Here is a 21,393-nt window from a genome sequence, read left to right as displayed (position 1 = left end):
ATAATAAAAGGCACAAATATGTGTGCTACATATTTGTGTCTGAGTGGCATGTTTTTAATATTTTCATCTCTTTCTCAACCCTGGTGGTAAAAAGCCAGTTTTTCTGTACACATTCAGGCAGTACTTTCAACTCAACAGTTCTGCTTAAGTGGCAGAAATACAAGCCTGGACCATACTAAGAAGGCAAGAATCTTGTAGGTGACAACTGGATGTTTTCCTGCCCCTCTCTCTCTTCACCTTCAGCCATCAGGCCTCTTGTCTATATGCCAAACATTCCATGAAGCAGTATAAACATTGTTTTGTATGTAAGACAGGCAACTGGTAAATATATTGGCAAACTGAAAATGTCAAATCAGGCGGCAGAAGTTTGTTGTCTTCAGAAAACCCCGAGAGGTGCTGCATCCCTTATCTTTCTACTGTGCAAAGGATGGAGCCCACTATTTGTCGGTTTCTGACTTTTTCATGTATACTAACATGTCAGCTTCATCTTAGCAGTGCACAGCTTTAAAATCACAGTGAATGGTTAAAATAAGATGATGAATTCAACTTTGGATAAATGGGACAAATGGTAGTAAAATACATGATTTACTTAAAAGTCATTTGGGTCATGTCTGTCCACATTAAGTAGTATCTGAAGTCTTCATTAATTATAGACTTACATACTTCAAAGTCTTTGATGGTTAGAAGCCACATGCAGTGCTAATGCTGGTATTTATTATAGCCAAGTTTTCTCTCCTGGGTTTTCTGTTACTGTATCTTCAGCTTGTCTATAGACTGGCCAAATTGGACATCTTATTTCTGTGGCATAGCTCACATTTTCCCCTGCTGGGACTTCTTTCTCGCCCCCCCCCCCCAAAATGTTCTATTTGCAAGGTATCTATCATGTTTGCTTATCAAAACGTTTTATCATTCAGGCTGCATTGGAATATCATTCTCTCCATTCTTCCTAATCAGTATGTCTCTCCTACATTATTCTCACCTGCCTTGCCCGCTGCTCTCCTCAGCAGTGTAATTCAGTAGAACTCTTTTGGTACAGTATATAGTCTCTCCCTCCATTCTCAGTGTACCAGCTGGAAAGCAACTTTCCAGTGGAGACCATACCACATCTTAACGTAGTCATGGCATGTGGGAGTCAGGGCCATTTGTTGGCTCTGATCTGTCCTCTGTGATCTTTTTAAATGTGTCATTACAATTTAGTGAAGTCCTTTCTCCAGTTTCTGGTCTACTGTCTTTATTATGGGGCACTTGTTCTAATTGCTCCTGGTAAAGTCTCCTTTTCCTCTGATGACCGTGTACATTATCCAAGATGTCTTCAGGGTAATTAATGGGAGTCAGTGACTGAGTCACACTTATTACTTGATATCCAGGAAGTTCTGGGCTGTAAATACACATAACTATTACACTTAAATAGGAAAGACAAAGATCTATTACAATGATCATGTACCAGACTATTCAAATTACCTGTGAAGACACAGTAACACATACAAAGTAAACCTACTGGGAAAAACCGCCCAAGATGGTGGCTTTCAAATAGAAATAAGTTACTTTTCACTACATACTATTTTCTAACACTTGAGTTAGAAAAGCTTTTGAATTCTATACATATGATAGCTGTCATTTGCTTTATATAATGCAGGGCCCTGATTTTCCCTGCATTGGCCACAGCAGGGAAAAAATGAACACTGAATGCCACTAAAAGTTGTCAGGAAAACAGTCAATACATAAACAATACATAAACAGTTATTTACATACTAGAACAGTATAATTGTTAATGAGGCAGCATAAAAGTGTGATGTTCTTCCCTTTAAGATTGTAAAGAGTATAGTAGTTAATAACAAAAAGCAAAGAGGGAAAGGGGGTCCTCCCTGATGGCATAATAAGTCTCAGCTTATCAAGTTATCTGCAGAAACTACAGTGTGAGTTCCTGGCCACGGAGCTGACCTACCTGGTGCAGCAGATGCCTCCTGTTTCGCCTGCTGCTCTCAGCAGTGTAATTCAGTAGGTCTACCTGTTTTGTTCCACTGTCTTGTGAATATTTTCACGCCCCCGCCCCCTACCCCCACACCTCTGCCCTATACCCCAGTTCGTGGATGCATTAATAAAATAAATATTAAAAAGGAAAAGGAAAGGTACCACTCACTGTATAATCTAGTCAAAGAACACACATATTACACCATAGAAATAATGATTGCAGGCTTTGAACTCAGTATACTTAAGGTTAATTTTTCTGAAAGGCTTCTCTCTCCAGTGCATACTAATGAGAATGTAGGACAAAAGTTCACAAATATCCTTTTTTTGTAGATAATCAATACTGAAAGGGTTAAATTATTTTTTATTTTAAAATGAAAGGCTTTTTTAAAAAAAGATTATTTATGCATATAGAACTGGGGTGCAGGCCAGAAGTGCAGGGGCGGTGAGAGGATTCACCAGAGACAGAGTGGGAGCAGAACAGGCAGATCAAGAAAGCACACTGCTGAGGGGAGCGGTGGGTGGGTCAGGTGAGGTCTGCCACACCATGTGGATCACCTTTGGGGCTAGGGATCGAACTCACACTGAAGAGGTTGTGGCTAGCTTGAAGTGCTGTGCTTTAACTCATTGTGCCACCAGGGAGGGCCCTAAAAGAGTCAAATTAACCTCTGAAAAGCAAAGGTACCAGATTTCTGGTGTTTGGTATTCACAGGACGGGAAGGTCATTGACTTCATAAGACTGCTTACAGGACTGATAAGAAGTGTTTCTCTGATTAGTGATTAGATGTTTAGAAAGTGGAAGGATAATGACCCTGTGTTAGTTTTACATGCTTACAAATACATAAATTTTTCCGAAATATTTTTTTTTCTAAAGATTTATTTATTCATACAGAACTGGGGCACAGGCCAGAGATGCGGAGGGTGAGAGGATTCACCAGAGACAGAGTGGGGAGCAGAACAGGCAGATTAATGAAGTACACTGCTGAGGGGAGCAGCGGGCGGGCCAGGAGAGGTCTGCCTCGCCATGTGGATCTCCTCCAGGGCAGGCGGGAATCGAACTCATGCGGAAGTGGCTTAAGTTTCTCAGTGCTGTGCTTTAGCCCGCTGCGCCACCAGGGAGGGCCCTTTCCAAAATATTTTTATTAAAGAAATTACCTTGCAGAGCTTTAACTGCACAAACTGGTGAAGTAAACATATAAGAAAACTAAAAAAAAAAAAAAAAAAGACAAGTGATTGGTGATTGAAGATACAAGCTATTTAACAGGAATTCAGGGTAGAGTGAACAAAAATGTTTATTCCTCCTCAACACTCTCATATTAACAATGCCCTTCATTGCTAGTAAGTCTCCTTGAAAATGGAGATGAAAACTGGGGAGGGATGGGGACAGGAAAATAAGAGCATAAAAACTCAACAAACAATGCAATGCTGATTCCTTTTATTTTGTGTTTTGATTTTACAGAGAACTTTGAATAAAGTTAAAAACAATTTCTCGTTAAATTTGAAGCCTTAAAATAGCTGTAGTCAAATTATAACTATACCAATGTTATCAGAGATCAGCATATACTGTCATCCTCCTCAGTGACCAGAAAACTAGGTTCACAAGCATGAAAGGGTACAGTGGTGTGGGGGAAGGGCATATTTGGAGAAAGTTGGGTCTTTTTGATCATCTCTTCTACTTTTTCACTTCATCAACATTCTCTCCACTAAGTTTGAATACAGGAATCTGCTGGCCATCCTTGAGCTGTAAGACGACCTCCTGAAGGTGCCACCTGATAGAAACCAAAAGTGTGGAACACTGAGGAAAAAGACATGGTCAAAAAAGAAAAAAAACACTTGTTTGTATTAATACCTTGTTATATGCTCTCATTATTGGAACCACCATTACTGTCAAGGCAAGTTTATCAAAAAATGACTGATGGGCAAAAGGAAGGGACATCTGGAAAGAAGACGAACAGCTATTCCCATTTCCAAATTCACTGGAATGCTCAAGTAGTAGCTGGACTACAACCAGCTCCTCCACTAACCCCATGCTCAGGGGTCAGTGAGTCCAGTAATGGAGGACTCAGACTGGAGACAGGGGTGGCCTGAGGATAGCCTGTTTCTTTTTTCCTTGTGAATCAAAACACTAAATAGCACATATCTCTGGAAGGCTTCCTGTGGGGGAAATGAGTGAATATAGCTATTGGCAACCAGCCAAGAAAAACCAGTTGATGGGCTGGAAAGATTATTATATAAAGATGTGATGTATAAGTATAGAACAGGAACTGTATTTTTATTCTTTTGTAAGGGTGGAGGCAGTAAACTTAGAAGCTACAATGTAACATCAAATTATCACAGACCTAGATCTGTATTGGATAAAATGTCCAAATTAAGAGTTAATGACTATCTTGCTGCCAAGGCCATAAAACTCACAAGCTTCAAGCTTTGAAAAACTAATTGTTATGACCACAATCATGTAGCTACAAACAAAAATGGGGATTAGGATTATTCTGTCTGAAGGCTCTCCTGTCTCACCTTACCCATTCATTTATTCATAATACCTCTTAAAGGGGGCATCTCGGGATGATGTGACATAGAGATGGCCCTCTGACTTGGATCCAGAGACAGGAATCTTCAACTGTGGGTGTAAAATGAGAGCTATTAGATATGTTATTGTCCTCTCAGGAGGAGACAAAATGTTTTCAAAAACTAACTGTAAAAATTCAGTGATTAACAAAGATTAGTTGTTTTCTACTCAAACACAGCTTTAGAAATTACCTGATTTCCCATCTGACCCTTTCCAAATGTTCTACCCTTTTTTTGTTTGATTTGGTGAGGTCAGCAGCAGCCCTCATATTTGGCAAAGATAACTCAATGTTCTGTGTATATGCAATGATTATTCAGAAATCCACTATTAAAAAACAACAAACATGTAACAACTGAATATCAAAAATATGCTGGATCAGAGTCATTTCCTAGAGTATTTAATGCATTGTTACATGATCTAGATCAGTCTAAGCTAATCTACTTTTTCAGGAGAAAAGTATACAACCTGTGATTATTTCTGGTGTAACTAAAGAATGTGAGAAGGGACCAATGGGGAGAATCTGAGGGGAAGGGGATACATGGGGTGATAGGAATGGTCTATATCTAAAGAAAGAAAGGCTTGGTTACACAGGTGTACACATTTGTTAAAAGTCACCAAATAGTACATTGTTGATTTGTGCCCTTGAGGGGGGAAAAAAAAATCAGATGCTCCCATGTAAATGTTAGGAAACTGGGTGTAAATTGTTTAATTGCTTTCAGACACTAGGAACATGAAACAGTGGGAAAACCAAACTTTTCTCTGAGACTTCCTTTTACAAGCATAGCAAATCTCAGAGGCTTATTGAATAATACTGAGCTGAGGTTCAAGACCAGTTATTCTAGGGAAGACAGAGGGCGGCTATCCTGAAGTGAGATGTCCATTAACAGAAATACACAATTACAGTTATCTGAAGAACAGGAAGCTGAGAAACACTGAAGAAAAAGGTGATGCACCTGGTGCTGCCCTCAGAGAGTGGGACACCCCACCAGGTGCTCCACCAGGTCTTATTTTCATGACACACCACCAATCCCAAAACTCACAGCCTTCTCTGGCACAGAACCCAAAATATCAACCCAAACCTCCAGAACATGGTCTCATCTGGTCGGCCAATACCGAATTAGATTTAAGGGGACTGGGCTCTACTCCTTGAGGTCCCCACAAATCAACGGTCAACATTACAATTGGGAGCTGACCTAAGACTTTTATGGTTGATACTGGAGCTGAACACTCAGTCACCCCAGTGGCCCCACTACCACCAAAACCATAGCCTTCTTAGCCACAGGAACAAGAGCTCTCTCAAAACCTTTCTGCCAAGTCCAACAGTGTGAGATTGGGGGACACAAGGTGCAACACAAATTCCTATACATCCCAGAATGTCCTATACCCCTGCTGGATCATGACCTACTGACAAAATTAGGGGTCCAAATCACCTTTAAATCCTCAGAGCAGGTGAGCCTCCAGATGGACCAAGGAACCAGCAGTGACAATCTGTCACAATAGTCCTAGTGACCCCCTAAAGGAGGAGTGAGACTGACTGCTGACGCCTTAGCCTCTAGCCCAATTAAAATGCCAGATCTCCAAGCGGCTTTTCCTTTGGTGCAGGCAGAAGATAACCTACCTGAACTATCCAGCAATAATTGTGGATCTGCTTTCTGGAGCCAGACCCAAGAGGCAGTATCAGGACCTTCTCCCCCTGGAGGCCAGGAGAGGTATTCAGGGACACCTCACCTGGTTCAAAGAAGCACAGGTCCTGGCTGAATGCCAGTCTCCATGGAATACCCTGCTTCTGCCTGTGAGAAAGGTGAATGGAGGCTACTGACCTGTTTGGGACTTCTGAGCCATCAACAAAGTTACAGTGTCCTTGCACCCAGTGGTCCCAAACTCTTACACACTTCTTAGACAAATTCCAGGATCAGCTTGCTGGTTTACCTGCCTAGACCTCAAGGATACCTCCTTCCGTCATTGGCTCATCCCCCAAAGCCAACCCCTATTTGCTTTCAAATGGTCAGAAGCAGATATGTGGCACTAAATGCAACTAACTTGGATGCAGCTCCCCCAAGGATTCAAAAACTTCCCAACCCTGCTTGGAGATGCGCTGGCTGCAACCTGACTGGGTTTCCAAGGGAGGAAACACAATGTGCTCTTGCAGTATTCTGATGACCTACTGCTATCTAGTGTCATCCAAGCAGGGTACTTGAGAGGCACCAAAGCCCTACTCAAACTACAAGTCCAGTATCTGGGGTTCCATCTCACCTCAGGAGAAAGGACACTGGGGACTGAAAGAAAGAAAACACTACTAATACCAACATTGAGAAAGACTTTGAGGGGCTTCTTGGAAGTAGCAAGATTCTGCCAGATCTGAATTCCCAGTTTTTCTATCATGGCTAAACCTCTATATAGCTTTCTCACTGGCCCTGAAAACAGTCCTTTCCTGTGGACTCTGGAGGACAAAACAGCCACCCCAACCATTAAACAGGCTCCTGCCCGGCTTCCCAGACACCAGTAAGCCTTTCATTCAGTTTGTCCATGAAAAAGACAAGGTGGCACAGGGAGTATTAACCCAGGATATGAGTCCATGGCAATGCCCCATGGTGTAGATATCAAAAAACCTAGATTTGAGAGCAGCTGGATGGCCTCCCTGCCTGCAAGCACTGGCAGTGGTTGTGCTACTTGTTAAAGAGGCTATTAACCTCACCCTGAGCCAACCTCTCCATGTTAAGACCTCCCACTTGGTACTCTCCTTCCTCAATTCAGGGGTAGCACTTCTTCTCTAACTCATGTTTAACTTAATACCAAAGATTTTTCTGTGAAAACCCCATATCACTCTTGAAATAGACTGAACCCTTAATCCTGCGATCTTCCTCCCAGCCAAAAAAGGTGAGCCAGACCATGACTGCATAGGTCTTGGATGAGGTCTAGTCTAGTTGGCCAGATCTCAGAGACCAGACTCTGCTTAATCCAGACCTCTTTCTCTTTTGTGATGGTAGCAGCTTTATCCAGGATGGTGTTTGTAGGGCTGAGCAGAGTGTCAAGTAAATGTGCTCCCTTCCAGTCGATGGTCAGCTCTAAGGTCAGAGTGTATGCACTGCTGCTGGCCTTAATCTTGGGTCAAGACAAATGTGTCAACATCTATAGACTTCCTCTATGGTGCCATTTATAAGGAGAGGGACCTCCTCTTAGCTGCAGGAAAAACAGTTGAAAATAAAAAAATCTACAGCTGCTACAGGTAAGCTGGTTCCCACTGTGCATTTCTGTCATACACTGCTAAGGCCCTCAATGGGGAGATGACTCTGGAGCACTGGGCAACCACCTTGCAGGTGAAAAAGCCAAACAGGCAGCCCACATGAACCCATGTCCTTCTGATTCCTCTGCTGCTGATCTTGTAACCCCCTCACCACCAGATCCTACATATACTCCTAAGGAATTTGTCTGTGCTGGCACTGAAGGAGACTATCAGACAAAGGGCAGATGGCGGAGGTTGCCTGATGGGTGTCCCTTTTTCCTGGCAGCACTAGGGCTTCACCTTATATCTGAACATATCTCACATTAGTCCTAGTGACCCCCTAGAGGAAGAGTGAGACTGATTGCTGATGCCTTAGCCTCTAGCCCAATTAAACCACCAGATCTCCATGCGGTGTTTCCTTTGGTGTAGGCAGAAGATAACCCAACCAGAACTGGCCCTAAACTGTCCAGCAATAATTGAGGACCTGCTTCTTGGAGCCAGACCCAAGAGATAGTATCAGGACATATGTTCCCAGCTTATTCACCTGGGAAAAACTTCACTGGAAGCCCTCTTCCAAAAGCACTTTTCATCAATAGGCTAGCCGTTATTGCAGATCTGTCAGTGCAAGATGTATCACCTGTACTCAGAACAATGCAAAAATTGCTCTGACCCCTTTACCAGGGGTCCAGTGGAAAGGCTCTGCTCCCTTAGAGAACCTATAACTAGATTTTACTGATGTTCAACTAGGCAGTGGAGCTACTTGTTCAACCATGTACCTGTTGGTAAGGGTCTGCACATATTCAGGGTGGGTAGAGGCATTCCCCACCTAGACTGAAAAGAGCAGAGAATTCACCAAGGCTTTCCTTTGGGTAGTGATCCTGAGGTTTGGACTCCCCTTGTCCATACACAGTGATAATGGGCCAGCCTTTGTGGCAGAGGTGGTACATGCCTTGGCCAGTGCCTTTTAACATTTCCTGTTAAAGTGTTAAGTTTCACAATGCTTAACAACACACAAAGCTCAGGCAGTTGAATGGATGAACCACACCCTTTAAAACACTCTTGCTAAGTGTATACAGAAAATAGACCTATCTTGCCCAACCTCCTTCCTCTAGCTCTTTTACAGGCTCACTGCACCCCTGGGAAACTAGGTTTCACCCCATTTGAGTTAATGTACAGGAAGCCCCCTCCTTGCGCTGGGAGTGTATGAGGGGAAATACACCAAATAGGCAGTAAGGACCTGAATGAACAACTCCAAGCCTTGGGAATGATACTCTATGAACTTCATAAATATTCAGGTGTGAGCGCCCCTATCTCATTCCTTCGAGTCTGAGGACTATGTGTGGCTGTAGGACTGTAAAAGCTAACCTCTAATGCTGGGCCCTTGTACTATTATTTTCACCACCCCGATCGCTCTTAAGGGCTCAGGTTTTACCCCCTTGGCACATCACTCCAGGGTCAAATGGGCCTACAACACAAAAGAAAACGCCTCTGACGAATGGACAGCAGCCCTTGATCAGAACAACCCCTCTCAACCTGAAACTACAGCGGCAGCAACCAGCAAAGGTGATCCAGAACTACAGCCCTGCTCCAGCTACAACAGTGAAGCTGGTTGGTGTATACACGGTGGAAACCTGGGTATCCTCTGTGTGTGTGAACTTTGATTTGCCGTTTTCTCTGGTCTAGTGTCAGTCGTCCCAGCAGCTAGTCTAGCCACCGCAGCCTGATAGTTGGTCTAGAGAACTCAGCATTCCCTTGTAAGCTACCTCATCCTGGCTGGGAACCTAATTACCTGAGTGTATTATAAAAGAGCATTCATTAATGCTCTTTGAAGTCTGTTTCTCACTCTTCATCTCATGAGTGGGGGAATCCATCTTTGAGCTGTGGGTTACTGTGGCTGGAAAATGGGAGTTTCAGATCATTCCATAGAACCCACCCTGAGAAACTCTAGTTGCTTCCACTACCTGAGAACAGGGGGGTTTCTAAGTCATAATCTATCTAGATGGGTGTGAGCTCCTTGACACACAACATGACTCAGCTTAGAGATGCTCATCCAAACATGAATATACTCAACTGCGGGTTGTGTATATATGTGGAGGGTCCACCCCAGAAGACCTGACACATGCCATCGCTATTGTTCCCGAGGGTGAAGATGTGAGTCTTGGCATGTGCAGTCTAAACATAAAAAGAACTTCAGATGTAACTAAGGCCCCACCCAGATATTCCTATTGACCTGACATGGAGACAACCAAAAAGAGACTGTTGAAATAATCACTGCATCCCCTTGAACATCACAATCAAAAAACCAGACTCCCCTATGTGGACGCAGGTATCATCCTCCAACATAGGTTTGTACCACGACCTGAGTACTGGTCCTATGGTCAGCTTCATAAATAAGTCAGTGTTTGTATCCCACTTGGTGGTAGGCCCTGCAGAGTTCCCCCGGGAACTCCCCAATGTTCCACCACTTTGGGTCCTCTTTGGTATCATTCAACAAATGTCTGTCTCAGTGACTAGGTCTAATCAGTACTTCATACTCGGCTCTTAATTACTCCCACTCAGTTCTGGCTTCAGATTGCTGGATTGCATGAAGCCAGGTCCTGCCAGCTATGTGAAAGTCATTTAGATCTGAACATGCTCCCTTTGGAGACCCTGTCCACCCAATCTGACTCCTCTTCAAATCCTATCTTAGGCTCAGTGTTCCTACTTGGGCATGCACAACCCCCTTGACCCATACCTCCAAGTTTGGCACTCCAAATAGCACCTTTATGGCATGTGCTCAAGGAGTGTACCAGTGTACCAGCCCCTACCTCAGTATTGCTTCCCTGTTAATCTGACACGCGACTTCTCTGTCTTTGTGGGAAGAGATGCACCTTTAGTGTGGTAACCCCCTCACCATGCAACGAGTCCTCTTGGCCACTCCACTTGTGATAAGCTTGTTGGCCACTTCTGGGGAAGCCTTAGGGAGGCTGGAGTAGGAATGTCTCAGGTTCATTACAAAAAGCTTGGTGCCCAGCTCAGACTTTGAGGCTTTCATAAAACCAGCTTTGACCCTCCAAAGGCAGCTTGACTTCCTGGCAGCCATGATGCTCCAAAAACAATGAGTGCTTGACCATATTGCTGCCCAAGGAGGTATTTGTCTATACCACTAAGAAGAATGTTGCTTTTATGCAAATGAATCTGGAGTGGTTCAGAAACTCTCACCAGACTTCAGGATTTTATTAATTGCAGGTGGGGAGGTCTACAGTATCAGACCTGGTGGAACTTATTCTCCCCATGGTCACCATTTAAAACCTTTCATAGGGCCCCTTATAATGCTACTCCTAGTGCTCACTTCTGGTTCCTGTATACTCAATATGCTTGTAAAATTCATCTCTATCTAGATGACAAAACTTAAGTTATAATTGTACCAGCCAGTGAAAGGCACTCTTGAGATAGAGGATTATGCCTCTGAGAAGAAATGTTTCAGCGGCATGAAAGGGGGGTTGATGGGGAAGTCTGAAAAACAGACTTGCCATTTGGATGGAAGTCTCCCAGAAAAATTCCACAAAACTGCTGACTTGGCAGTATGACTTTCTCATTCCATAGTTTTAAACCCACTATTAACTGTTTTGATTGCTATACTTGCAAAATTTGTAAAAGGTATAAAAAGTTTGTAACTCCCACAATTGGAGCCCAGAGCCTTAAGAGATTACTCCTCTGGTTCTGCTAGCATTATGAATCTCCAGAACTTCCCTGAGTGTCACTTTGTTCTTCTGCTGGTAAAGTGCTATGGAGTTTCACCAACTGGCTGTAACTACTTACAGCGTGGACTACCTGCCTGCTGCTCACAAGGATGGGTGCTCAGAAGGGCTCCAGCTACTGTACTCACCAACAAATAAATATCCAATTTAGTGGGAGAGAGAGACCAATGCCCAAGAGAAGCCCCTCAATAGCAGAGCAAAGCCAAAAGCAAAGAAGGAGGTAAGGAGGTAAGGAAAAAGAAGGAGGTAAGCAAGTCATTATGAAAATCAATCTCCAGGAGCCAACAACACTGACATGGAAGAATTTTTCTTGGCAGAGGAATAACTCAAAGTGCTATAATTAAGAAAGTCAACAAATTTTAACAACACAAACAAAACCTGGAAAAACATATCAGCAATGTATGAGGAGACAATGAAGGAAAATAATTCTATGGAAAACATATAAACAAACAGAATACTGAGATTGAAACTATATTTAAAAAAATAAACTGTAGGGCGTTCCCTGGTGGCACAGTGGGTTAAAACACAGCACTAAGAAGCTAAAGCCACTTCTGAATGAGTTCGATCCCCACCTGCCCCAGAGGTGATCCACATGCCACGGCAGACCTCTCCTGACCCTCTAATAAGGGGACACCAAACTCCATTTGACAATTACTATTAAATCTGAAAATAGGTATCAGAGAAAATATGTATGTGATAGGATACTTCAACACCCCATTCTCACCAACAGATCAAGACAGAAAATAAACTAGGACACAAAAGCCATAAACTAAGATCTAGACTATATATATTAAAACACCTGAGAAAACCTAAATACACAATTTTCTTAAATGCACAAAGATCATTCTCAAAGATCAACCACATACTGGGCCAACAAGCCAAACATCTAGTACTTGGAGAGCCAAATCATGCTAATAATCTTTTCTGACTATAAAGATAGGAAACTAGAAATACACTATAAAAAAAATTCAAACAATTTTTAAAAAGAAAGTTGAAACAAATGATAATAAGGACACAACTTTCCAGAACATATGGGGTACTGCAAAAATGATATTAAGAGGGAATTATATCAGCTTGAAATTCCACCAGTAGTGTAGGAGAGTACCTTTTTCTCCACATCCTTGCCAATATTTGTTGTTGCTAATTGTTTTAATATGTGACTTTTTTCAGTGGTGTGAGATGGTATCTCACTGTGATTTTAATTTGCCTGCTGGCCTTCTGCATCTCTTCTTTGGAGAAGTGTCTTTGTAGCTCTTCTGACCATTTTTTATGGGGTTGTTCACTTTATTTTGTTGGGTTTAATCAGCTCTTTTTGTACCTTTGTGATCAGTCTCTTGTCATTAGTATTGTGTGTAAATATTTTTCTCCCAATCAGTGGGGTGTCTCTTTGTTTTGTGTAGTATCTCTCTTGCTGTACAGAAGCTCCATGGAAAGCTGTTTGGAGGTTTCTCAAAAAGCTGAAAATAGAGCTACCATATGCCCCAGCAATCCCACTCCTAGGTATATACCCAAAGGACACAAAAACATTGATTCAAAAGGACACCTGCACCCCCTTGGTTATTGCTGCTCTATTTACAATAGGGAAGACATGGAATCAACCGAAATGCCCAAAAATTGGTTGCTTGGTTTAAAAAGATGTGGTGCATATACACAATGGAATATCACTCAGCAATCAAAAAAGATAAACTCATGCCTTTTGCAGCAACATGGATGGAGCTGGAAGGGATCATGCTTAGTGAAATAAGCCAGAAAGAAAAAGAAAAATACCAGATGGTTTCTCTCATAGCAGGAGCGTAAGGGATTGGGGGGAGAAAGAGAAAAACAAATATAATAGAGTAAAAATGAAAACAATGAACAACTATAAACCAGACACATTTTATAGGGGTGGAAGGGGGAACAGGATCGGAACTGGGGTAGAAAGAGTGCACTGGACTGTGGTGATATGGTGATGGTACACAGGTGAATTGGTATAGGGATTACAACTGAGATTGAAATACCAAACTGATGCATTGATAGGCTCCAGAATGCTTCTCAACCAGCCAGGACTAAGTTTCGGTTATCAACAAGGCGCAAGGCCGAGTTTAACTGTAAATATCCTAATCTTGTTCATCCCATAGCAATAGCCAATTAGCAAGTAGGCAAGTAACCAATACATATCAGGAAAGCACTATCCTAAGGCATCTGGGTCGAGTAGTGAAGGTCACATCTTAACATGCATAGACCAACCAGGTTAAAACAAGGTAACTTTTTTCAATGACCACCAATCAATGTACTGCTGAGCTAAAAACTCCCCTCTGCTCAGCTGAAACTCCCCACTTCTGTAATGAAAACCCTGCCTTCCCTGAGCTCGGGGCTCTCATGTTCGGCCACTGCATCGACGTATGTTGGGAGCCCAGGCTCGAGCTTGCAATAAAGACCTCTGTGTGCTTTGCATTGGAATTGGCTCGTTGGTGGTCTTTGGGAAACTTGAAATCTGGCATAACAAGATAAAGAAACACAAAATGTAATGTAAATAAAATAAAATAGGGAAGTATATAGCCATAAATATTCACATCAAGAAACAAGAAAATGCTGAAAGAAAAACCAAATTTCCCAACTCGAGGAACTAGAAAAAGAACTAAAAAACCTCAAAGTTAGGAGGAATAATAAAGCCATAAAATGTAAAGCATAAATAATGCCAAAAGCTGGTTCTTTAAAAAAAATTAAAAATAAACATCTAGCTAAAGTCATAAAGGAAAAGAGAATGAAAACTCAGATAAATAGGTCCATAAAGGAAAGAGGAGAAATTATAACAGGTAGCAAAAATCTAGAAGATAACTAAAGAATACTGTGAATATTTATAATCAAGCAAGTTCAACAAGGTAGGTGAGATGCAAAAATTCTTAGAATTATACAATCACCCAAGGCTGACTAAGGAAGAAATAGGCAACTTGGACAAAACAATTACAAGCAGAAAGGGTACTCATGACTCAGAAAACCACAGTTTAGAATCAGATAGTTTCACAAACAAGTTCTACCAAATTTTCAAACATGAATTACTACCCATCCTGTATAACTTATTTGAAAAAGAAAGAATACTACCAAATAAATGGATTACATGAGGCTTACATCAAAATCAAATCAAGACAACATAAAAAAGCAATAAATCCTCAATAAAATCTTAGGAAACTGAGTCCACTAATGCATCAAGTGGATTATATACCATGACCAATGGGATTTATTACAGAAACACAAGGAAGATCAGTATTTGAAGTTTATATAATGTAATTTACCACATTAACAAAAGGAAAATAAAAACTATATGATCATATCAATAGATACTGAGAAAGTATTTAATAAAGTTCAACATTCATTTGTTTTAAAGATTCTCAAAAACTTGGGATAAAAGGAATCTATCTTAACATAATTCTGAAAGTCATCTTTGACAAAACCAAAGATAACATCATTCAATGGTGAAATACTGAAAGCCTTCCTATTAAGATCTGGTAAAAGACAAGGATGTCCAAATCACCACTACTTTTCAACATAATACTGGAAGTCCTAACTCAAGTAACTGAGCATGAAAAAGACATAGAAGGAATCCAAATTTGAAGGTAGTAGTATAGCCATATAATTTGCAGGTGATATGGTTTTATATATATGTGTGTGTGTGTGTGTGTACATATACGTGTGTATGTATACACATATATACATACATATGTATACTTATATATGTATATATGTGTATGTATATATGTATATATACATACACATCCATATACATATGTATACATATATATGTATATGTGTGTATGTATGTATGTATGTGTATATATATATATATATATATATGAAGAAAACACCCATGGAAAACTAAAACAATAAACCAGTTTACCTAAGTAGCAGGTTATGAAATCAGTATCTAAAAATCAGTATCCTTTTTATATGCAATCAGTCTAAATTGAAGAAATTGGGAAAACCATTCTATTTATAACTGCACCCAAAGAACCAAACCAAAACAAAACAAAAAAAACCTGGGAATAAAATGAACAAAGGTGGTGACAGACCTTTACAAGGAAAATTAAAAAACACTGTTAAAAAAATTAAAAATGGCCCTCCCTTGTGGTGCTGTAGGTTAAAGCACAGCACTGAAAAGCTTAAGCCACTGCTGCATGAGTTCGATTCCCGCCTGCCCCGAGGTGACCACATGGCGAGGCAGACCTCTCCTGACCCGCCTGCTACTCCCCTCAGCAGATCTGCCTGTTCTGCTCCCTGCTCTGTCTCTGGTGAATCCTCTCACCCTCCGCATCTCTGGTCTGTATCCCAGTTCTATATGAATAAATAAAAAATCTTTAAAAAAAAAATTAAAAATAGGGCCAGGGCCCTCCCTCGTGTCGCAATAGGTTAAAGTACAGCACTAAGAAGCTAAAGCCACTTCAGCATGAGTTCGATCCCCACCCCAGAGGTGACCGATATGACTCAGGTGACCTACATGGCTCAGCTGCTGCTCCCCTCAGCAGTGTACTTTGTTGATCTGCCTGCAGTTCTGTTCCCCACTCTGTCTCTGGTGAATAATCTCACCGTCCCTGCACCTCTAGCCTGTACCTCAGTTCTGAATGCATAAATAAATTTTTAAAAATCTTTAAAAAAATGCAGAATTGAAGTGATTAGAGGGAAAGAGAAGGTTTAAAGGAGAGAGGTGCCCAATATACGGTAAATGATGAAGGGTGCTTTGGAATTGGGTGTATTGTGGTAAGTTACATCAGGTGAGATGTGAATTTATTCTTTCAAATCATGCAGTGTATGTATACCACTACATAAAAATAAATAAATCATAAAATAACACCACATGCAAAAATTTTAATAGACTACTTATGCATGGATTGCTTTGGTAAGAAAATAGAAACAAAACCTTTAATAACATTCCTAATCTCATTTTTAAAATCTTTTGGGTTTCTGTCAGTCACACAATCAGTACACACAAATCACTTGGTGGTGCAGCCACCATGTAGTTACTCCTCCCTACTTAAGCACATCCTCCATCAGTTGACCCTCTTTATTACTAAGGTCAGACTGGCCTGGAACAAGGTCACATGTCTAATGTGCATGCTGCTCCTTAGTCAGGCATTCATTTTATTTTACAACCACTCCCTCCTGGGCCTCTACTACCACATTTGCATCATCCTGTCTCACTATGGAGATTAAAGCCATTATATAAACTCCCTTGAAAGACTCCTGCACTCTGTATTCCCCACACAGTTTGAATCACTCTTCTAGGTTGGCATATACTCAAAACATACTTGTTAAATAGAAGAACAAATACATTTCTGTATTCAGATGAGTTTTATCAGCTGAACTATTAAAAAGATAGAGTTTAAAATTAACTGGAATTCAGTGGGAGATATGTAAATAAAAAGCTTTAAAATAAAGTTAAAGAACTGTTTAGATTTAAATGGGCTATTGAGTCATGTAGATATATTTGAAGTTCATAGCTGAAATGTCAGCTAACTACACTTTTCAGTTCAATATGGTAATCTGAGGAATGCAAACAGTGCATTGGCCATATCAATTTCACAGAAAGGAAGAAAAATACATGAAAATAAATGACTCGATAGTGCTGTTTTAAAAAGTGCTAAGAATATTCTATGGCAGTTTTATCCAGGATTTGGAATTTCCACATCCCAAACCTTATGCTAACTACCTTCAAAACTCTTTCTGGGTAATAGCAGCCCCTTTACCTGCTTAGTAAGCCCCAAGCCTGAAGTTTGCAAGTGTGGTATGTTACCTGGGCATCAGCAATGTCCACAAAGTTGTACTTGTCAGTGAGTTGGAGATAGTGTACACTGAGCGGAGTGCCCAGAGCTTCCAGTGCTGAGGGGTGGTTACGCAGCTGCTCCAATGCCAACTGGTAATAAGAAGCCTTGGAAAAAGTTTCTAAGGAGGAAAGACAGTTGTCATGATTTTTTTCTTTATTGAACTTGTCCAGGTAGACTCTTTACATAAAGTTAAATGATATAATTCATGTATAGCATGGGAACAGAAACAAATGTGAAACTAGATGGAGGAATAGTTAAGAGACCATCTACTATAAATTATTAAATTTAAAGACTCCTAAATGAAAATATAGAAAGTCAGTATCTGTGGGGAGATAGCAGATGACACTTGGCAAGGACTTGACTTTTCTGTACCCCAATTTTTTAATTTCTCATTTCCTTACTTAATTTCATTTCTTTATTGGTCCATCAAAGGAAACTAATCAGATCTTTTCTAATGTTCCTTTTGATTCCATGACTTCAAAATTGGGGTCAGAAGCTAGGACTCTTAACTCCTAAACATTGCTCCTTCCACTAAAATGAATGTACTGATAAATAAGCATAAAAAGACACAACATCATCAAAAACAAAAGCTTCACGTCGAGAAGTAGGAATGTTCATTTGTCAAGGTTAGAAATGTAAGTCAACATTTCATATAGATAAAATTTATTAACTGCTCTTAATCTCAGCTGCTTTTCTTGAGTAGGTAATAATACTAGGAACTGTAAGAAGCACCTCTACAAAGGTGTACAGTGTGACACATAGAGGAATACAAACATAGGTTTCCCAAATTGGGTTTTGTTTTGGTAACAAGAAAGCACTTCTCTCCTGTAGGCCTGATCACAGTAATGGAAGTAAAAGGTCACTCGAGCCTGAAGAAGCCAGGAACATCCCAGTAGTGCTGCCATTCAGGAATGGGGATACAAGCTGTGTTACAATTTGAATACAATGCCAATCATGACAGGAAAATGAGGAGAAGATGAGTTCAAAAGGCTAATCTTTATTGAGTGATTTCTGTGGCTAAACATTGTATTCACCCTTTCACATCTTGTATTTCTTGGGATCTCGTATGTTGTAAGACTGATTATGCAAAGGCATTAATATCAGCCCTCATCACAGAAATAAGGTAACTGAGATTCAGGAAGGCAAAGGACTCACCCACCAGATCACACAAAGTCCAGGTTTTACCCACCCATAGCTGGGTGTCTTTATTGCAAAAGTTATCAGACCCTGACCCAAAGTACACCTAGACCTGCCCATCCTTTCAGAAAAAGAAAGAAAGTTATATGGTACTTCAGTCTCAATTATTTCTATTTGGGCCATCTCTAGACTCAGGGACCTTCGGGCCAGCTCTGGAGGATATAGGGAAGAATTGCTAGTGAGGACACTGTGCTGGTGCCTATGTGCTGGTGATGCCAATGTCCCTAGGATATGAAAATATGGCAAAGTCAGGGTAAGGAACTAAGATGGACTAGCATAAAGGAGCTCCAAAGAACGTCAATCTAAAAAAATAATAAAAATAATAAATGAAAACTGCTGCTGCTTTGTAACTGATGTCTTGGTAGCTTACAGTAACAGTATAAGCTATCTTTAAATTGAAATTTGTGCTCTGTAATGATGTAAGCAGCAGCTGATTGGATTTTGCATCTTGCACTTTTTATTTTCTGCTCTTATCCGAGAACCTTGCCTAAGGTCACCATCTTAACTAAATTAACAGCAGAAAATGGGAGGACAAAAAGGGTGTGGACACTTGAGAAATGGCCAGGCTTCTCCACCTCTGAACCATTTGATATATCTTTTCCTCTGTTCTTTATATAGTCATAGAAAGCTTGACAAATCTCCACTATGTCTATACCAGAGTAAAAGTCCATCTTCCTTTTTCCCAAGGCTTCTTATGCAAATGCACCCTATTCCTTGTGGCTCTTAGAAAAGCTGGGGTTATATAATAAGGATGCAGCTATAGTGAACAGAAATGTGTACTGGCTTCCAAAATAGCTGTCTCTTCTTTAATTTGAAAACAGCATCTAAAATATTTCCTTTGATGAAGGAATGTGAGCAAAAAGGATAGAGACCATGGCTCCAAAGGTTCATAGACATTACTTACTTTGTATGAGGTAATACACAAGGGTACAGCCCCCAGCAGTCATTACACCAGTCAAAAAGAAGAGTTTTCTCAGAGGTACTGGCATCCTGCTTCCTAAAGACTTAAAAACAAAATATGAGATTTACTTTAGATTCAGGTTTGTGCTAAGGGCCTTTGTCAGGGACCAGGCCCCACAGGATCTGGAAAAGCTTAAGGAGAAGGTCGGCAAGGAATTCACCTTCCATCGTTTGATTCCTTTTAAAATGTCAGGGTTGGTTCTGGAACTAAAGCAAAACTGATCTCCCTCATGTTGCCTGTATCCAGGGCTTAGGCCATGGGGGTGATGGCTGAACACAAAGCAAGCATTCAGCCCTTTTCTCCTGATAAACAAAAAGCAGCCTGTGTGCCAAGTCCAGCAAGGTCAGAAAGCACAACCATTTTTTGCTGCAGGTCAACTGGTAAACAGGAAGTTTAGCCTTCTGTGGCAAGAGCTGGTCTTGTCACTGGCTGACTGGCTTTTTTTTTTTTTTTTTTTCATATTTAAAAAATGTCTCACCTCCTGGATGAGGAAATTGTGGTCATGACTTTCAGGCCCAGTACTGGCTAGAAAAGAGCCAGCTCAGCCCTCTCTGCACATCATACTCACCCTTCCTGCACATCCTGTCTCAGAAAGGCCCAGGTAGGGCAAGGACCTTGCTGGAGCCAATTGTCCTCCCTTCAGGTGACCTTTTAACCAACTACTCACAACACTCAATCTGGACCATTTGGGAAAGCTGCAAGGTTCTGAGCCATAAAACAGAGTAGGAGACAGGCTTAGATTGGGAAGCACAATAAATGCCCCAAGGCCAGCCTCATAAATGACAGCACACACTGAAAAGGTAGGAACGCACTATCCAGCCAAGGGATAGCTTCACTCCAGCTCCAGCAAAGGAGTGTTATATGGGCCACGTCTGGGAGGATCTCCTAAATTTTTATATGAACTGTCCTAATTTTAAATGTTGACAACAAAATTGAAAAAGAAAACAAAATCTAACAAAACACAAAATATGTATAGATAGAGCTTCCAGTTTACTTTTTGTTACTAAGCTATCTTCACCTTCAATGTGGTTTGCATTTTTCAAACAAAGATGTCTTTGTTTGCTGACATCTCTCCAAAAAGAAATGAGATTTGGAGCAAATAAGGAGATTTCTGGTTTAGATAAAGGAAAAGATGGCCCTGGAGCTTATGTTCTAGTTTGAAAGTTTAACCTTAGATTGTATGTGCTTCTTCAGAAAACACAATGAAAATGATCTAGCACTGCATTTCAGAAGAACTGGATATAAAATTAGTTCCTCCACTGGCTGGACCTATTAGTCAAGATAAACACATTCTCACCATCTGCATCTCTGCCAGCTATGATATGGCATACAATAACAACGGTCTAACTAATCATTCTAAACCTGAAAGTAAATGGATACATTAACATGTCTGTGGGAGAAAGTTCCTCATATGGACATTCTTTCTGGGAATTGATAATTGTTTAGGGTTAATGTTAACCAGTTCTAAATTGAGATAATATCAAATTAGAAGGTGAAACTTGATATTACTTATATGTTGTTTTGTTCAACTAAAAAAATTAGGCTGAAACCCCAACTGAGCTGTAACTACTGTTGTAAGAATGTTTATCAAAGGTTACTGTAAAGTCAGTTACTGGGAAGAGCCATTTGATTCATAATGAAAGTGGTGAGAACATCTCTAATGAATGCATTAGTCAGATCTTGCTTAAAATGCAGGTGAGCTTAACAGGGTGGAGTGAGTGCATGATTGATGTGGTACTTCCCATATGTAGTAGAGAATGGCTACCTGATTCCTCAACTGAGGTTACAAAAACAAGTGAACACTAAACAGAAGACACCTGAAATATACTGTGTTCTAATGTGTAATGTGTTCTAGTGCATAGTGTGACCTGAGAACATTCACTATCTTTTGCCACTTCATGGCCCAGCTTTGTTGAAAAATAAAAGGAAAGTTGTCCTGAAAT

General features: G+C 40.8%; 2 protein-coding genes across 5 annotated transcripts in view; one reads left to right on the top strand and one right to left on the bottom strand.

Annotated features, from left to right (window-relative positions):
* STK17A (serine/threonine kinase 17a) overlaps positions 1 to 3,730 on the top strand; it is a 53,703-nt gene extending 49,973 nt beyond the window's left edge. The window contains exon 8 of the mRNA XM_012720889.1: positions 3,677 to 3,730. Coding sequence (XP_012576343.1) covers positions 3,677 to 3,681 — 5 coding nt within the window. The 3' untranslated portion in view covers positions 3,682 to 3,730. The remainder of the gene's footprint in view (positions 1 to 3,676) is intronic.
* LOC101632396 (cytochrome c oxidase assembly factor 1 homolog) overlaps positions 3,387 to 21,393 on the bottom strand; it is an 89,610-nt gene continuing 71,603 nt past the window's right edge. For all 4 annotated transcript variants that reach the window (XM_012720890.1, XM_012720891.1, XM_004677098.2 and 1 more), the window contains 4 exons: positions 19,394 to 19,493; positions 17,262 to 17,410; positions 4,509 to 4,585; positions 3,387 to 3,737 (listed from right to left, as the gene is read on the bottom strand). In XM_012720890.1, the coding sequence (XP_012576344.1) occupies positions 3,641 to 3,737; positions 4,509 to 4,585; positions 17,262 to 17,410; positions 19,394 to 19,478 (408 nt within the window). In that variant the 5' untranslated portion in view covers positions 19,479 to 19,493 and the 3' untranslated portion in view covers positions 3,387 to 3,640. The remainder of the gene's footprint in view (positions 3,738 to 4,508; positions 4,586 to 17,261; positions 17,411 to 19,393; positions 19,494 to 21,393) is intronic.

The sequence above is a fragment of the Condylura cristata genome, unplaced genomic scaffold, assembly GCF_000260355.1.
Source record: "Condylura cristata isolate star-nosed mole 26May11 unplaced genomic scaffold, ConCri1.0 scaffold00005, whole genome shotgun sequence".
NCBI classification, from domain to species: Eukaryota; Metazoa; Chordata; class Mammalia; order Eulipotyphla; family Talpidae; genus Condylura; species Condylura cristata.
Note: the sequence above shows the minus strand (reverse complement) of the source record. Positions and strands in the feature narration are given on the sequence as shown.